Below are 14,787 nucleotides of genomic sequence, written 5' to 3'. Positions count from 1 at the left end.
GTATTGTGCCAACGAAGCTCAATGTAAGAACATAAGAAATAGGAGCAGGAGTAGGCCATACGGCCCCTCGAGCCTGCTCAACCATTTAATACGATCATGGCTGATCTGATCATGGACTTGGGTCCACTTCCTTGCCTGTCCTCCATAACTCCTTATTCCCTTATCGTTTGCGAAACTGTCTATTTCTTCAATGTCCCAGCTTCCACAGCTCTCTGAGGCAGCGAATTCCATAGATCCACAACCCTCAGAAGAAATTTCTCCTCATCTCAGTTTTAAATGGGTGGCCCCTTACTCTTAATATTATGCCCCCTAGTTCTAGTCTCTCCCATCAGTGGAAATATCCTCTCTGCATCCACCTTGTCGAGCCCCCTCATAATCTTGTACGTTTCAATACAATCATCTCTCTTCTGAACTTCAATGAGTAGAGACCCAAGCTCGAGGAACAGCACCTCATCTTTTTGATTAGGCACGTTACAGCCTTCTGAACTCAACGTCGAGTTCAACAATTTCAGATCATAACCTCGGTGTCTCTTTTTTCACATGGCAGTTATTGATTCTGCCATTCCCATTTACACCTGTTCTACACATCTTTACTTGTTCCATTACCATCTCCTTTTTTGCTTTGTACAATCATACCATTGCCTTTTAATCTCTCCTGCCTTGCACCCTATCACAGACCTTCCCTTTTGTTCGTTCCTCCTCCCCCCCCACCCCCCTTTCCTGCCCCTGCACTTACTTAAAATCTAACTTTTTCCAGTTTTGACAAAAGTAAATTAACCTGAAACATTAACTCTGTTTCTACTCCACAGATGTTGCCTGACCTGAGTATTTCCAGGATTTTCTGGTTTTATGTGCAGCCACTTGGCTCTCTGCTGGTCCTGCACAGCTGGGACCTGCTTTTGCATGGTTAAAGAACTGAATGGGCTGTGCTGCCCCTTTTAAAGGGGCCACACACCCAAAAAGAATTATGGGGAACATTGCCAGGCACCCTGGCCAAATTTCCCTTCCCGCCCCCCCCCAGCCTAGGGACACTGAGGCCAAATGCAATGCCCCACTGCTGGTGTAGCATTATCAGTTATCATAAACAAGTTTTAACCTTGCAGCTTCCTAGCCTTTATGGCTTAATATTGTATGATAACGATACAATGCATTTGTCCATTCATCTACCTTGATCAGATCTAGAGTTTTTCTCCGTAGCAGAAGGAGTAATTATGTTAATATTCTTTGGTATTTATTTCCTTCTATTAAGACATTCCGATCACCAGTGCATCATACTTTGCTAACATAACCCTGGATCAGCTGAAACATGTGCTGCGTTCAGACACTGATGTTCCAATGCCGCTGATTGAAGAACGCCTCAAAGTGCTTAAGGAAGCTGGAAACATTTTGCTGGAGAAGTTTGATGGTTCATTCCTTAACTGCATTAAGAAGAGCGAGAATAGTGCCCAGAAGCTGCTGCGGCTTGTGGTGGAAAATTTTCCTTCCTATAGGGACGAAACTACATTTCAAGTGAGTCTGCTGTGGTTAGGCCATTACTTTTGTCAATGGGATGTGCATTTTCTCTGATTGCTATTTAGTATCGACATTATAAGTAAATGGGAAAATTTACTATGTTTGGAATTGACAGAAATTTTGAATGTAGGCAGCCTTCCCAGTATGCTTATGATGATGCTAGCACATAACAATTGAATTCTTTCCCACAATTTTGTTCTTTGTTGCTGAGCACAAAGAATTTAGAAATCATTTCTCAAAGTTCTGATGAGGAAGGCCATTAATTCCATTCAGTTCATCATCCTGTAGAAACACATGAAGCCCTGAGATGGCATCTAACTGTTGAATTATCTCAGTTTTTGCCTCCATGATCCCACCCAGAAGACCATTCCAGGTATTAATTACTCTGCTTTGTTTTGCTTCCTGACTTAAGCAGTCAACTTACCGTTTACTGGTTTAATATAAAATAGTGCTCTGAATTTAACTTTCAGCTCAGCATAGTGTCATGTACTTTTAAGGCTCTATTTCATTTGCCTCCTTTCAAAGATAAGTCAGAATTTTTCTAGCTTATGCTCATAAAACAACTGTCTGCCATTAACGATCAGCTCTGTGGCCCATCACTGCTTTCAAGTCCCAGTAGCCAGAATTGAATGCAGTATTCAGAGTTTCACCGAGAGAGAGAGAGAGAATTGTACAGTTTTAGCATAATGGTGTCAGATGTGTACTCTATTAATTTAGCAATATTTATTAGAATTCTATTAATTTCATTTGCTGCTCTGGACATGCTCAATGCTAAGTCTATTGTAACTCCCAAATTCCTTTCAGCTTCTCCTTAGCTAGTTCCAGCATCAGAGTGACACCTGGGCACTTCAAATTGGACCAGGCAGCTGAGGCTCTCCCTCCTGGGATGCAGCCAGCAGTAGCTCCTTGCCAGGAGCCATCTGCTGTGAGCATAGAGCCACTACAGCCCCATGAACCTCTATCCGGCATCTGGAGTCCACTATGTCCCACCTTTCCAGTCCTGGGGAGACTATTACACGGAGCAGGAGAGCAGTCGGCTGAAAGGCTTATCTAGGAGCACATGTGGGCTATCATACCCTTTGGAGCAGGAAGTTCTCTTTCTGCTCTTTGGCATAGAATCATAGAATGATACAACCCAGAAGAAGCCTATTCGACCCATCATGCCTGTGCCAACTCTCGGTAGGGCTATCCAATTAGCTCCACTTCCTCTTTCTTCCCCCATGCCCTGCAGTTTTTTTTTTTCCTTTCAAGTATTTTTCCAATTCCTGTTTGAACCCTTTCAGGCAGTGCATTCCAGATCACAACTTGTGTTTCCTCATGTTGCCCTTGGTTCTTCTGTCATTCACCTTAAATCTGTGTCCTTTGGTTACCAACCCTTCTGCCACTGGAAACAGTTTCTCCTTATTTATTCTATCAAAACTATTCATGATTTTGAACACCTCTATCAAATCTCATTGTGACCTCCTCCTTAGAGCAGAGAAGAACACAGTTTTTCAAGTCGCCACATAACAGAAACAAAGAAAATAGGTGCAGGAGTAGGCCATTCGAGCCTGCACCACCATTCAATATGATCGTGGCTGATCATGCACTTCAATACCCCATTCCTGTTTTCTCTCCATGCCCCTTGATCCCTTTACATGTAAGGGCCACATCGAACTCCCTTTTGAATATATCTAACGAACTGGCCTCTACAACTTTCTGTGGTAAAGAATTACACATGCTCACAACTGAGTGAAGAAGTTTCTCCTCATCTCTGGTCCTAAATGACTTGCCTCTTATCCTTAGACTGTGACCCCTGGTTCTGGACTTCCTCAACATCGGGAACATTCTTCCTGCATCTAACGTGTCCAATCCTGTCAGAATTTGATATGTTTCTGAGATCCCCTCTCATTCATCTAAATTCCAACGAATATAAGCCTAGTCGATCCAGTGTTTCTTATGTCAGCCCTGTCATCCTAGGAATCAGCCTGGTGAACCTTCGCTGCACTCCCTCAATGGCAAGATTGTCCTTTCTCAGATTAGGAGACCAAAGTACACAATATTCAAGGTGTGGCCTCACCAAGGCCCTGTATAACTGTAGTAAGACCTCCCTGCTCCTAAAATCAAATCCTCTCGCTATGAATGCGAACATGCCATTTGCCTTCACCGCCTGCTGTACCTGTATGCCAACTTTCAATGACTGATGTACCATGACACCCAGGTCTCGTTGCATCTCCCCTTTTACTAATCTGTCACCATTCAGATAATAATCTGCCTTCCTGTTTTTACCACAAGTGGATAACCTCACATTTATCTACATTATACTGCATCTGCCATGTATTTGCCCACTCTCCTAACCTGTCCAAGTCACCCTGCAGCCTCTTAGCATCCTCCTCACAGCTCACACTGCCACCCAGCTTCGTGTCATCTGCAAACTTGGAGATATTACATTCAATTCCTTTGAATAAATCATTAATTTATATTGTAAATAGCTGGGGTCCCAGCACTGAATCTTGCGGTACCCCACTAGTCACTGCCTACCATTCTGAAAAGGACCCATTTATCCTGACTCTCTGCTTCCTATCTGCCAACCAGTTCTCTATCTACGTCAATACATTACCCCCAATACCATATGCTTTAATTTTGCACACTTAATCTCTGAAGTCTTTCATCACTGGTATCATTATGGTAAATCTCTTCTAAAGCCTTGATATTCTTGAAGAATTGGACCCAGAATTGAAACAGTACTCCAGCTGAGGACTTAGGTTTTTTTAAAAACTTCCTTGCTTTTGTACTCTGCCTCTATTAATAATGCCAGGGATCCCATATGCTTTTTTAAAAACTAATTTGCAACTTGTCCTGCCACTTTCAAAGATTTGTGTACATACACCCCAGGTCTCTGTTCCTGCACCCACTTTAAAATTGTATCACTTCGTTTATATTGCCTACCAAAATATATCACTTTACACTTCTCTGGTCTATATCCTCCTGATGTCTGTTATTATCCTCATGGTTTACTACATTTGAGTTTCACATCTGCAAACTTTGAAATTATGCCCTAGACAAGTCCAGGTCACTAATATATATCAAAAAGAGCAGTGGTCCTAGTACCAATCCCTGGGGAACACCACTGTATACTTCCCTCAGTCTGGAAAAACAACCATTCACCACTACTCTGATTTCTGTCCCTTAGCCAATTTCGTATCCACACTCACTGTTGCTTTAATCCCATGGGTTTTAATTTTTCTAACAAGTATTATCAAATGCCTTTAAAAATCCATATACACAGCATCAACCCTCCATTACTTCAAGGAACTCAATTAAGTTAGTCAATCACCACTTGCCTTTTAACACATCCGTGCTGACTTGTGGGGTGGGAGGTGGGAAACTATTTATTAGAGGTGGAGGGTCTAAGCGGAAGTTTCCAAAGAATTGGCGCAAAAGGTTGAGGAAATTCGAGCGGAAGCAACTTGTGTCCGAATTTCCTCTATCTTGTGCACCGGAAATCTGTATGTGAGATCCTGAACTTGTGGCAACTTATGAGTACAAGCTACTAAAATGAACACACACTTGTCCAAAATGCAAGACCAAATGTCAAAAGGTACAGAGAAATTATAGGTTCCTTGGACCCGGTAATATTTTTGTTCAGCTCAATATTAAAATTAACACTTAATATTCCAGTAATTAAAAATGTTCAGATGTCAGTAACTTTTATGTTTAATACTAAAAATCAATCATTAAAAGCAAATTTGAATCACCTGCTTGCCCAAACATTTCCCTCATTTTTCTTCAACTTTTACTTTATTTTGCATACTGTTTTTCAAAAGATGGTTTCAAGCATTTGGATTTTTTCCTGCTGGCTCTGGAGTCCATTTTGGAGATGGATCTCACTTTAAAAACATTGGCTCCTGATTTTATGAGCTAGATGGCTTTTTTTCCCCTTGAATCAATAGTTTGGCATTGATACCTAATGGACACAAACCAAGCATTAACGCACTCCACCTGATGGACACAAACCAAGCATTAACGCACTCCACCTGATGGACACAAACAAAGCATTAACGCACTCCATGTCAAACCAGTCTCGGCACACAGGCCGTGATGGTCTTTGAGAACAAAGTTGTTTGTGGCTCTCTAATGGTTGAGTTTTATTTTTTTCCATTTTAAGAGATTTATTTTATGATTGATTTTCTTTTACTGAAGATCTTGCTCCTTTTCCACTGGGGGAGCAGCCGATGCAGTTGAACAGAAACATTCCCGTATTAATATTTGTATTAAACTTTCCTACACAGTCTGATTGCTCTATATTTCATGGCTGATTTAATTAGAGACTCCAGTGCCTTACTCGGAGCTTAAAATATCCAGTGGTACACTTCTCTCTCCCAAGCTTGTATCAAGCCCACATTTAGGCTGCAAACCAGTTCATCCCATCTTCGTCGTTATTGTGGCGCCTCAATCGTCTAGTGGTTAGTAAACTGCGTTGTGATCACATCAACCATGCTTCGAATCGGATGTCAGCACACAGTAGAGTTTTAAAATTCTATGCAGGTGCATTTTTTTTTTTTTGTTTTCTTGTGATGGGACAGGTAGAGGAATGGTATCGCAGCAGCCACTGGCACCACTTCTGAAGAATAGAATTCTCACTTCACCAGAATTGTGATATCTCACTAAATGTATTGGACATTTTATATCTTCAAAATAATTTTCCTTCTGTCATTTAGGGCAAGAAAGTTGCTTTTTATAAAAGGGCACAAATCCTTATAGCGGACATCTGGGGCCTACTGGAAGGAAAGGGGGATGGCATCTTTCATGACATAACCAGTCTGACTATGTTTGCAGACTACAGAATCCCTCAGGCACTTGTCTACCTTGGTGCCATGAAGTACTCTGAAGAACTCATGGAAAAACTCAAACAAGGTTTGTAATCAATTTAGTACCAATGCAATGTAATTATAGAGAAGGAGTCACACAGTGCACTATGTGAACACGAGTCACTGATGGATGAGAAATTCACTAATTTTTTTCAGATATGGCATAAATGGACAACTGTAAAGTCCATGAACAGACATAACCAATTCATGACCCATAAGAAATAGGAGCAGGCGTAGGCCATCTGGCCCCTGAGCCTGGTCTGCCATTCAATAGGATCATGGCTGATCTGATCTTGGCCCCAATTCCACTTCCCTGCCCTCTCCCCATAACCCTTGACTCCCTTATCCTTCAGAAATCTGTCTACAAGTACAGCGTCAAATCTGGAGCTCCAGAATTCGGACAACTGGACGATTTGTGGCGGGGTCATCTGGAATTCGGAATATGTTCTGGAATCTGGACCTGCTGCCGTCGACTACCCTGGCCTTGGGCTGCTGCCTCAGCTCAGCCACCCAATTCCTCCCCCCGCCCCCCCCCCCCCACCTACCTACCCCTACCTCGGCCCAGGTGTTTCCAGAATCAAATCCAGGGACATCAAAGACATTCCGAAGTCTGGAAATACACAGAATCTGGAACGGCCTTAGTCCTGAGGTTTCCGGATTTTCAATTCTATACCTGTATCTCCACCTTTTAAATATATTCGCTGACCCAGCCTCCACAGCTCTCTGGGGTAGAGAATTCCAAAGATTCGCAACCCTCAGAAGAAATTCTTTCTCATTTCTGTTTTAAATGGGACAATGATTCTGAGACTATGCCACATAGTTCTAGATTCCCCCACGAGAGGAAACATCCTCTCTGCATCTACCCTGTCAAACCCCCTCAGAATCTTGAACGTTTCAATAAGATCACCTCTTTGTCTTCTAAATTCCAATGAGTATAAGCTCAACCTTTCTTCATATGATAACCCCTTCATTTCAGGAATCAACCCAGTGAACCTTCTCTGAACTGTCTCCAATGCAAATATATCCCTCCTTTTTAAATGAGACCAATACTGTATGCAGTACTCCAAGTGTGGTCTCACCAACGCCCTGTACAGTTGTAGCAGAACGAACTTGCTTTTATACTCACTCCCTCTTGCAATAAAGGCCAACATTCTATTTGCTTTCCTAATTACTTGCTGTACCTGCATGCTAACTTTGTGTTTCATGTACAAGGACGCGCAGATCCTTCTGTACCGCAGCATTTTGTAATCTCTCCCCATTTAAAAAAAAAAAATTTGCTTTTTTTTAATTTTTCCTACCAAAGTGGATAACCTCATGTTATACTCCACCTGCCAAATTTTTGCCCACTCACCTTGGGCGGTCTATATCCCTTTGCAGATTGTTTGCGTCCTCCTCACAGCTTGCTTTCCCACTGATCTTTGACCCATCCGCAAATTTGGCTACATTACACTTGGTCCCATCATCCAAGTCATGAATATAGATTGTAAATAGTTAAGGCCCCAGCCCTATCCCTGTGGCACCCCACTAGTTACAGTTTGCCAACCTGAAAATTACCCATTTATCCCGACTCTCTTTTCTGTTAGCCAATCCTCTGTCCATGCTAATATATTACCCCCGACCTTGTGCAGCAACCTTTTATGTGGCACCTTATCGAATGCCTTCTGGAAATCCAAATAGACGACATCTACTGGTTCCCCCTTATCCATCCTGCTTGTTACATCCTCCGAGCTCCAGTAAATTTGTTAAACATGATTTCCCTTTCATCATCATAGGTGGTTCCTCGTATCAAGGATGGCTTGCTTCCACGCCAAAAAGGGATGAGTTCACAGGTGTTGCAATGAAGGACCTAATATTCCAGGTCTCAAACTACATGTTGAAGGGTGGAAGAGGTCTGTGCGTGGATTTTTTTTAACGTGTGGTGGCCGTTGCACACCAGCCACCACACAGGCTTGACAGAGCTAGGTCTTGGTCCAGTGGCAAGGATTAACCAAGACGACTGGGGACCAGCTCTGCTGCATGGACCACATATTGCAGTGTGGGCTGGCCCGTGCTACCACTGGGCCCTCGCCTCTTCTGGGCCCCGAGCTCATGCCTCTCCTGGGCCCTGATCACGTCGCTCCACAATCACTCGCTGCTCCTGCGCCCAACCTCAATCCTCCTGCCGTACCTTTTATGGAGGTGGTAGTCGGTCTTTTCTAAATGTCCTGCTTACTACTTCATTAATAGTTAACACCAGCATTTTACCAATGATAGATGTTAGCCTAACTGGTCTGTAGTTTCCTGCATTCTGTCCCCTTTCTTAAATAGGGTTGTTACCTTTGCGGTTTTCCAATCCGCTGGGACCTCTCCAGAATCCAGGGCATTTTGGTAGATTACAACCAATGCATCCACTATCTCTGCAGCCACTTTTAAGACCCTAGTATGCAGGCCATCCGGTCCAGGGGGCTTGTCCACCTTTAGTCCCATTAGTTTGCTTAGTACTTTTTCTCTATTTTCTTCCCCCCCCCCCCCCCCCCCCCCCCCCCCAAACAATAGCCCCTTATCAATTTTTGGAATGCATTTAGTGTCTTCTACTGTGAAGACTGATACAAAACATTTGTTAAAAGTCTCTGCCATTTCCCTGTTTCCCATTATTAATTCCCCAGTCTCATCCTCTAAGGGACCAACATTTACTTTAGCTGCTCTGTTCCTTTTTATATATCTATAGAAGTTCTTGCTATCTTTTTATATACCTTGCTAGTTTACTCTCATAGAGAAAATCGTTTATCATTTTTTTAGTCATCCTTTGCTGGTTTCTAAATATTTCCGAATCCACGGCCTACTACTATTCTTCGCAACATTGTATGCCTTTGTTTTCAATTTGATACCATCCTTTACTTCCTTAGTTAGCCAGGGATGGTTCATTCTTCTTAGAATCTTTCTTTCTTTCTCACTGGAATACATCTTTTGCTGAGAGTTATGAAATACAGGATGTACCTCTCCAGTCCAGGACTCTTTAGTCCGAAAACATCCCTGGCATGGGTGACGTCCTTTGGGAAATAAAAAATTGTGGCTCCACGTGTTAAATGTATGTGATGCATTTTGGATGACAAATCTTGACAGCCTTGCACTGGCCAGCTGGAGGTTTTACACACCGGCTGGTGCTGTGGTTTGACACGTGCTCCTTGCTGCTGAGACCGCCTCTCCTTGCTTGATTGGTGGGCGCGCATGCTCTGAAGACTGCAGCTGTAGCTGCACCGCCGGGCTGAGCTGACATCCTCCCCCGTCTCGTGTCTCCTCCTCTCTCTCTCTCCTTTTCCCCCCCCCCCCCCCCCCCCCTCCCCCAGGTGCGAGGAGGCTGCTGCTTCCACCAGTCAGGCTCTGCTTGTAGCTTACACGTGGACTGGCACCGGGAGTAGGATCATGGGTAAGGGTCGGCATCGCTCCTTGACTTTGTCCTCCACTTTATCTCCGATCTCTCGGTTTTTTTTGTGTATGTATGTGGTTTTTTGAGGTGTTGGTGTTCATTGAGGTAAGCGGGCAAGGGAAGGCAGCTGACTGAGGCACCGAAGCTGAGCCTGAGGAATTTTTAAAAACTGAGTGATTCCAGACTAAATGCTGTGTAGTAGGCAGCGCATGCGCAGAACGCGTCCGGGTCATTGTTAGCAGCGTTGTCACCAGTTGACCTCCCATGGTTGGAAAAATTCTCTGGTCCGGCACTGGTCAGGTCCCAAAGGTGCTGGACCAGAGGGGTCCAACTGTATCTCCTTAAATGTCTGCCACTGGTTATCTACCGTCTTGCCCTTTAATTTATTTTCCCAGTCCACTTTAGCCAACTCTGCCTTCATACCTTTTTGTAATTGCCTTTATTTAAGTTCAGGACATTAGTTTGAGACCTAGCTTTCTCACCTTCAAACTGAATTTGCAATTCTACCATGCTATGATCACTCTTCCCAAGAGGATCCTTTGCTATGAGATCATTCATTAATCCCGTCTCATTACACATTGCCAGATCTAAAATAACTTGCTCCCTGGTTGGTTCTACAATGTATTGTTCTAAGAACCCATCCCGCATACTCTCTGAACTCTTCCTGAAGGCTACCGTTGCCAATTTGATTTGTCCAATCAATATGAAGATTAAAATCACCCATGATTATTGTCGTATCTTTCTTGCACGCCTCCATTATTTCTTGATTTATACTCTGTGCTACAGTGTGGCTACTGTTGGGTTGGGGGAGGGGGGGGGAAAGAGAGTCTGTAGACTACTCCCACAGTGACTTATTTCCCTTATTATTTCTTATCTCCACCAAAACTGATTCAACTTGATTTTGTGAGCCAATATCACTTCTCACTACTGCACTGATCTCATCCTTTATTAACAGAGCTACCCCACCTCCTTTTCCTTTCTGCCTATCCCACCAAAATGATATACCCCTGAATATTCAGTTCCAAGCCTGGGTCACCTTGCAACCACATCTCTGTAATGGCTATCCAATCGTACCCATTTATTTCTAATTGTGCCGTCAACTCATCTATCTTGTTATGACTGCTGCACATGTTCAGATAAAGAGCTTTTCATTTTGTCTTTCTACAATTTTTTTCCCTACTCTGACCCCACTTTCTGATGCACTCTAATGTGTATATGCTCTGACCCTTCCTGTCACAGTCTGGTTATCATTACCCTTACCATTACCCTGCACTATTGCCACCTCCTTTTTTTTTTTACTTTAAATTTCTGCTCACTGAATCCCTACTCCCACTAATTAGTTTAAAGCCCTATCGTTAAGGCTCTAGCCACAGCCACCGATGGTTGAGCAGTTACAATCAGGGATGCTCAAGAGAGCAGAATTTGAGGAGTGCAGACATCTCGTGGGGTTGTGAGGCTGAAAGAGATTAGCGATAGGGAGGGGCGAGGCCATGGAGGGATTTGTAAACCAGGATGAGAATTTTGAAATTTGGCATTGATTAACCGAGAGCCAATGCAGGTCAGCGAGCACGGGTGATTAGTGATTGTGACTTGGTGCGAGTTAGGACATGGGCTATCAAGTTTTGGTTGACCTCAAGTTTACGTAGTGCAGAATGTGGTCTGCCATTTAGGAGTGCTTAGCAGTCAAGTCTAGAGGTAACAAAGGCATGGGTGAGGGCTTCAGCAGCAGAAGAGCTGAGGCGGAGGCGGGCAATGTTACAGAGGTGGAAATAGGTGGTTTTAGTTAAGCTGCGGATGTGGCCAGAAGCTCAATTCAGGGCCAAATATGACGTCTAGGTTGCAAACCGTCTAGTTCAGTCTCAGATAGATGCTCGGGAGAGGGATGGAGTCAGTGGCTAGGAATGCAGTTTTGGCAGGGACCAAAGACAATAGCTTTGGTCTTCGCAATATTTAATTCGAGAAAATTTCTGCTCATCCAGTACTGGAAGTCGGACAAGCAGTCTGACAATTTAGAGACTGGAGGGGTCGAGAGAAGTGGTAGAGAGGTAGAATTGAGTGTCGTCACCGTACATTTGGAAACTGACTCCTTGTTTTCGGATGCTATCACCAAGGGGCAGCATATTGATGAGAAATAGGAGGGGGCCAAGGATAGTTCCGGAGGAAGTGGGGGGGGGGGCGGCACCAGAGGTAATGATGCAGGAGTGGGAAGAGAAGCCATTGCAGGAGATTTTCTGGCTACGATTAGATAGATAAGAATGAAACCAGGCAAGTGCAGTCCCACCCAGCTGGACGATGATGGAGAGGCATTGGAGGAGGATGGAGTGGTTAACTGTGTCTAAGGCTGCAGACTGGTCCAGGAGGACAATGAAGCATAGTTTATCTTTGTCACAGTCACAAAGGATGTCATTTGTGATTTTTGAGAGCTGTTTTGGTACTGTGGCAGGGCCGAAAACCAGATTGAAGGGATTCAAACATGGCGTTCCGGGAAAGATGGTCACAGATTTGGGAGGTGACAACACGTTCAAGGACTTTGGAGATGGGGCGGTAGCTAGCAAGCACAGCGGGGTCAAGGTTTTTTTTTTTGTGGAGAGGGGTGATGACTGCAGATTTGAAGGAGAGGGGACCAGCACCTGAGGAGAGCGAGAACCATTAACGATGTCGGTTTATTATCACTTCAAATTTTAATTTTTGACATCATCCTGAAAGAACCTCCACTCCAAACACTAGACTCCTGTAGCAATATATCCTGTTTAGTATTTTAGTAGTTCTTATTTCAATACTGAGAGAACATAAGAAATAGGAACAGGAGTAGACCATATGGCCCCTCGAGCCTGCTCCGCCATTTAATAAGATCATGGCTCATCTGATCATGGACTCTGCTCCACTTCCCTGTCTGCTCCCCTTAACCCCTTATCCCCTTATCGTTTAAGAAACTAAGAAATGCTCAGTTTTTTAAAATCAGAGGGTACTAATTCTATGTTTTCTCTTTCGTGATCTACGATCCATGACCACAATGTCCGCAAGTCAAAAGATTTGCAATCCGCCTGTTTCGTATTATTGCCTAGGCAACTCAAACTTATTGGAAGTGCAGAGCACAACCTGGGGATAGCTCTGTCTCCATTTGTGATGGTTATTTTCATAAACCCTCACCTGCCTCCTACAGCAGTGAGCTCATGATCAATAACAGCGGCATGAGGGGCTCTATCTACGTCCCTCTTTATCGCGGTAAAGAGAATCATTATCGCGTCTATCTCTGGCCACAGTCATAGTGCATTTGGCACAGGCGATTGAAGACTATAAAAGCATCTTAGTGGTGGCTAGAGGCTGCTGAACAGAATGGAGGAATGCAACTCCTGAGAGTTGGGGGAAGGGAGGGAAATTAGCTATAACTTAATGGTTGAGATGTAAGGAAAAAAAGAAATCTGGAGGTAATATGAACCATACACAACAGTATCCAGTTAATTCACTGCTTGTGGTCTATGTACCTGCATCTTGTGACTGGAACCACTTCTACCTCTGTCTACATTTATATCTTCAGCTCTCCTCGAGAATTTGGACTATATTGTGATGGGTTGATGCAGCTTCTATTGACTATTGTATATATTGAACGTACCTGAATCACCACTGCCGAGGAACAGGAAAGTATCTGTGGCAGCATAACTATGGAGAGGCCATACACCAGGCCAAAGGAGAATGACTGGCACCAGAGCTCCTTTACTATTTTCTAATCAGCTCAGATATAGGAGAGAAAGAGCTAAATAAATTTTAATTAAAAAAAAATACATGTAGGGATAGTATAAAAAGTTTCCATCAATGGGCCTCAATTGTTCAGATGATAACCAGAGCTTTTATTTTGGCATTAACTGTTTGATTTTTCAAACACTATCTGATGTCCAATGAAATTAAAATATAATTTCACAATCTTGATATTTTATTGCTTTTAATTATTTTGGTTCAGGTTTTTGTTGCTGTAACCACTTTTACTGGAACTAGAATTTTTAATTTTTAGGTGTGCTCTTCCATTCGGGGGATTGTCAGGAAGTGGAGATCCGAGGCTGCTCCATTTGGTGTGTTGAATTAATACTGCATCGCATTCTGGAACTTGGAGCGCAGAAAAAATGTGTGAATGAAGACATCAATTCTGTTTTGATCGATTACTATCTGTGGGACTATGCAAGAGATCACCGAAAGGATATGGTAGATATTCCCATCCATCGTGTACGCTGCATCTACTACTAGTTGGGCACTACGCAGTTTCCATGAAGCAAATGCAGTTTCTTTTTGGAAAGATTGTGGTGCTCACTGGTAATAAATTGCAGGCATTTATTTTAGTCCAGGACTCAGATTGGGGGAGGGGGAGAGATTTCCTGCGCTTCTTGCAATGACAATTTAAAAAAAAAATCACTGAAAGCCTCATTTAATTGTCTTTTCTAAAACCTGCAGGCACTTATGGCTCAGCTGACACTGAGCTGTGACACTGGGGCACGGTTTAATGTTTTTTGTTTACTCCCAAAAAATAAAAAAGAGCATTCAATTAATTGTAAACAGGTTAGTGGAGCTGCTGTCTTTATATGAGCACTTTTATTATCACAAACACAAATAGGAATGTATTGCCAAGAAGCGTTGCCCCTAAGAGGGAATTAATTCTCATTTTTCAACATTGACTGGATTTCAAATGTTTTTTTTTAAATGGTGGTAAAGCTTTCCTAAACTGGAGAGAGAGAGATGCCTTTGTTGTAAGAGGAAAAACTTCTCCAAAATTGACCCAACTCATCGCCAAGGCTGGGGAAAGATAATATCACCGCCTTTTTCGGAAGTTTAACCACTTTCTTATTTGAGCTTCTGTTCAAATGAGAGTTTTTACATTTTTTGTCGTATATTTAACGCCAGTGTTGAAGAGGGAAAGAGAAGCATGGAGCAACTTCTTCCATCAAAGCTGCAATGGGACTTGAAACAATTTAAAGATTTTTAATGAACATTTTACAAAAGTGATGACACTTTTTTTCCCTCCCTAAGTTT

At 43.1% G+C, this 14,787-nt stretch overlaps 1 protein-coding gene across 14 annotated transcripts in view; it reads left to right on the top strand.

Moving 5' to 3' along the window:
• Positions 1–14,313, top strand: part of qng1 (Q-nucleotide N-glycosylase 1) — a 90,478-nt gene extending 76,165 nt beyond the window's left edge. For all 14 annotated transcript variants that reach the window (XM_070882417.1, XM_070882409.1, XM_070882423.1 and 11 more), the window contains 3 exons: positions 1,250–1,509; positions 6,213–6,408; positions 13,778–14,313. In XM_070882417.1, coding sequence (XP_070738518.1) covers positions 1,250–1,509; positions 6,213–6,408; positions 13,778–14,007 — 686 coding nt within the window. In that variant the 3' untranslated portion in view covers positions 14,008–14,313. The remainder of the gene's footprint in view (positions 1–1,249; positions 1,510–6,212; positions 6,409–13,777) is intronic.
• Positions 14,314–14,787: the final 474 nt, after the last annotated feature.

Source organism: Pristiophorus japonicus, chromosome 1 (assembly GCF_044704955.1).
Source record: "Pristiophorus japonicus isolate sPriJap1 chromosome 1, sPriJap1.hap1, whole genome shotgun sequence".
NCBI classification, from domain to species: Eukaryota; Metazoa; Chordata; class Chondrichthyes; family Pristiophoridae; genus Pristiophorus; species Pristiophorus japonicus.
The sequence above is the reverse complement of the archived record's forward strand: the minus strand, read 5'-3'. Positions and strand labels throughout refer to the sequence as shown.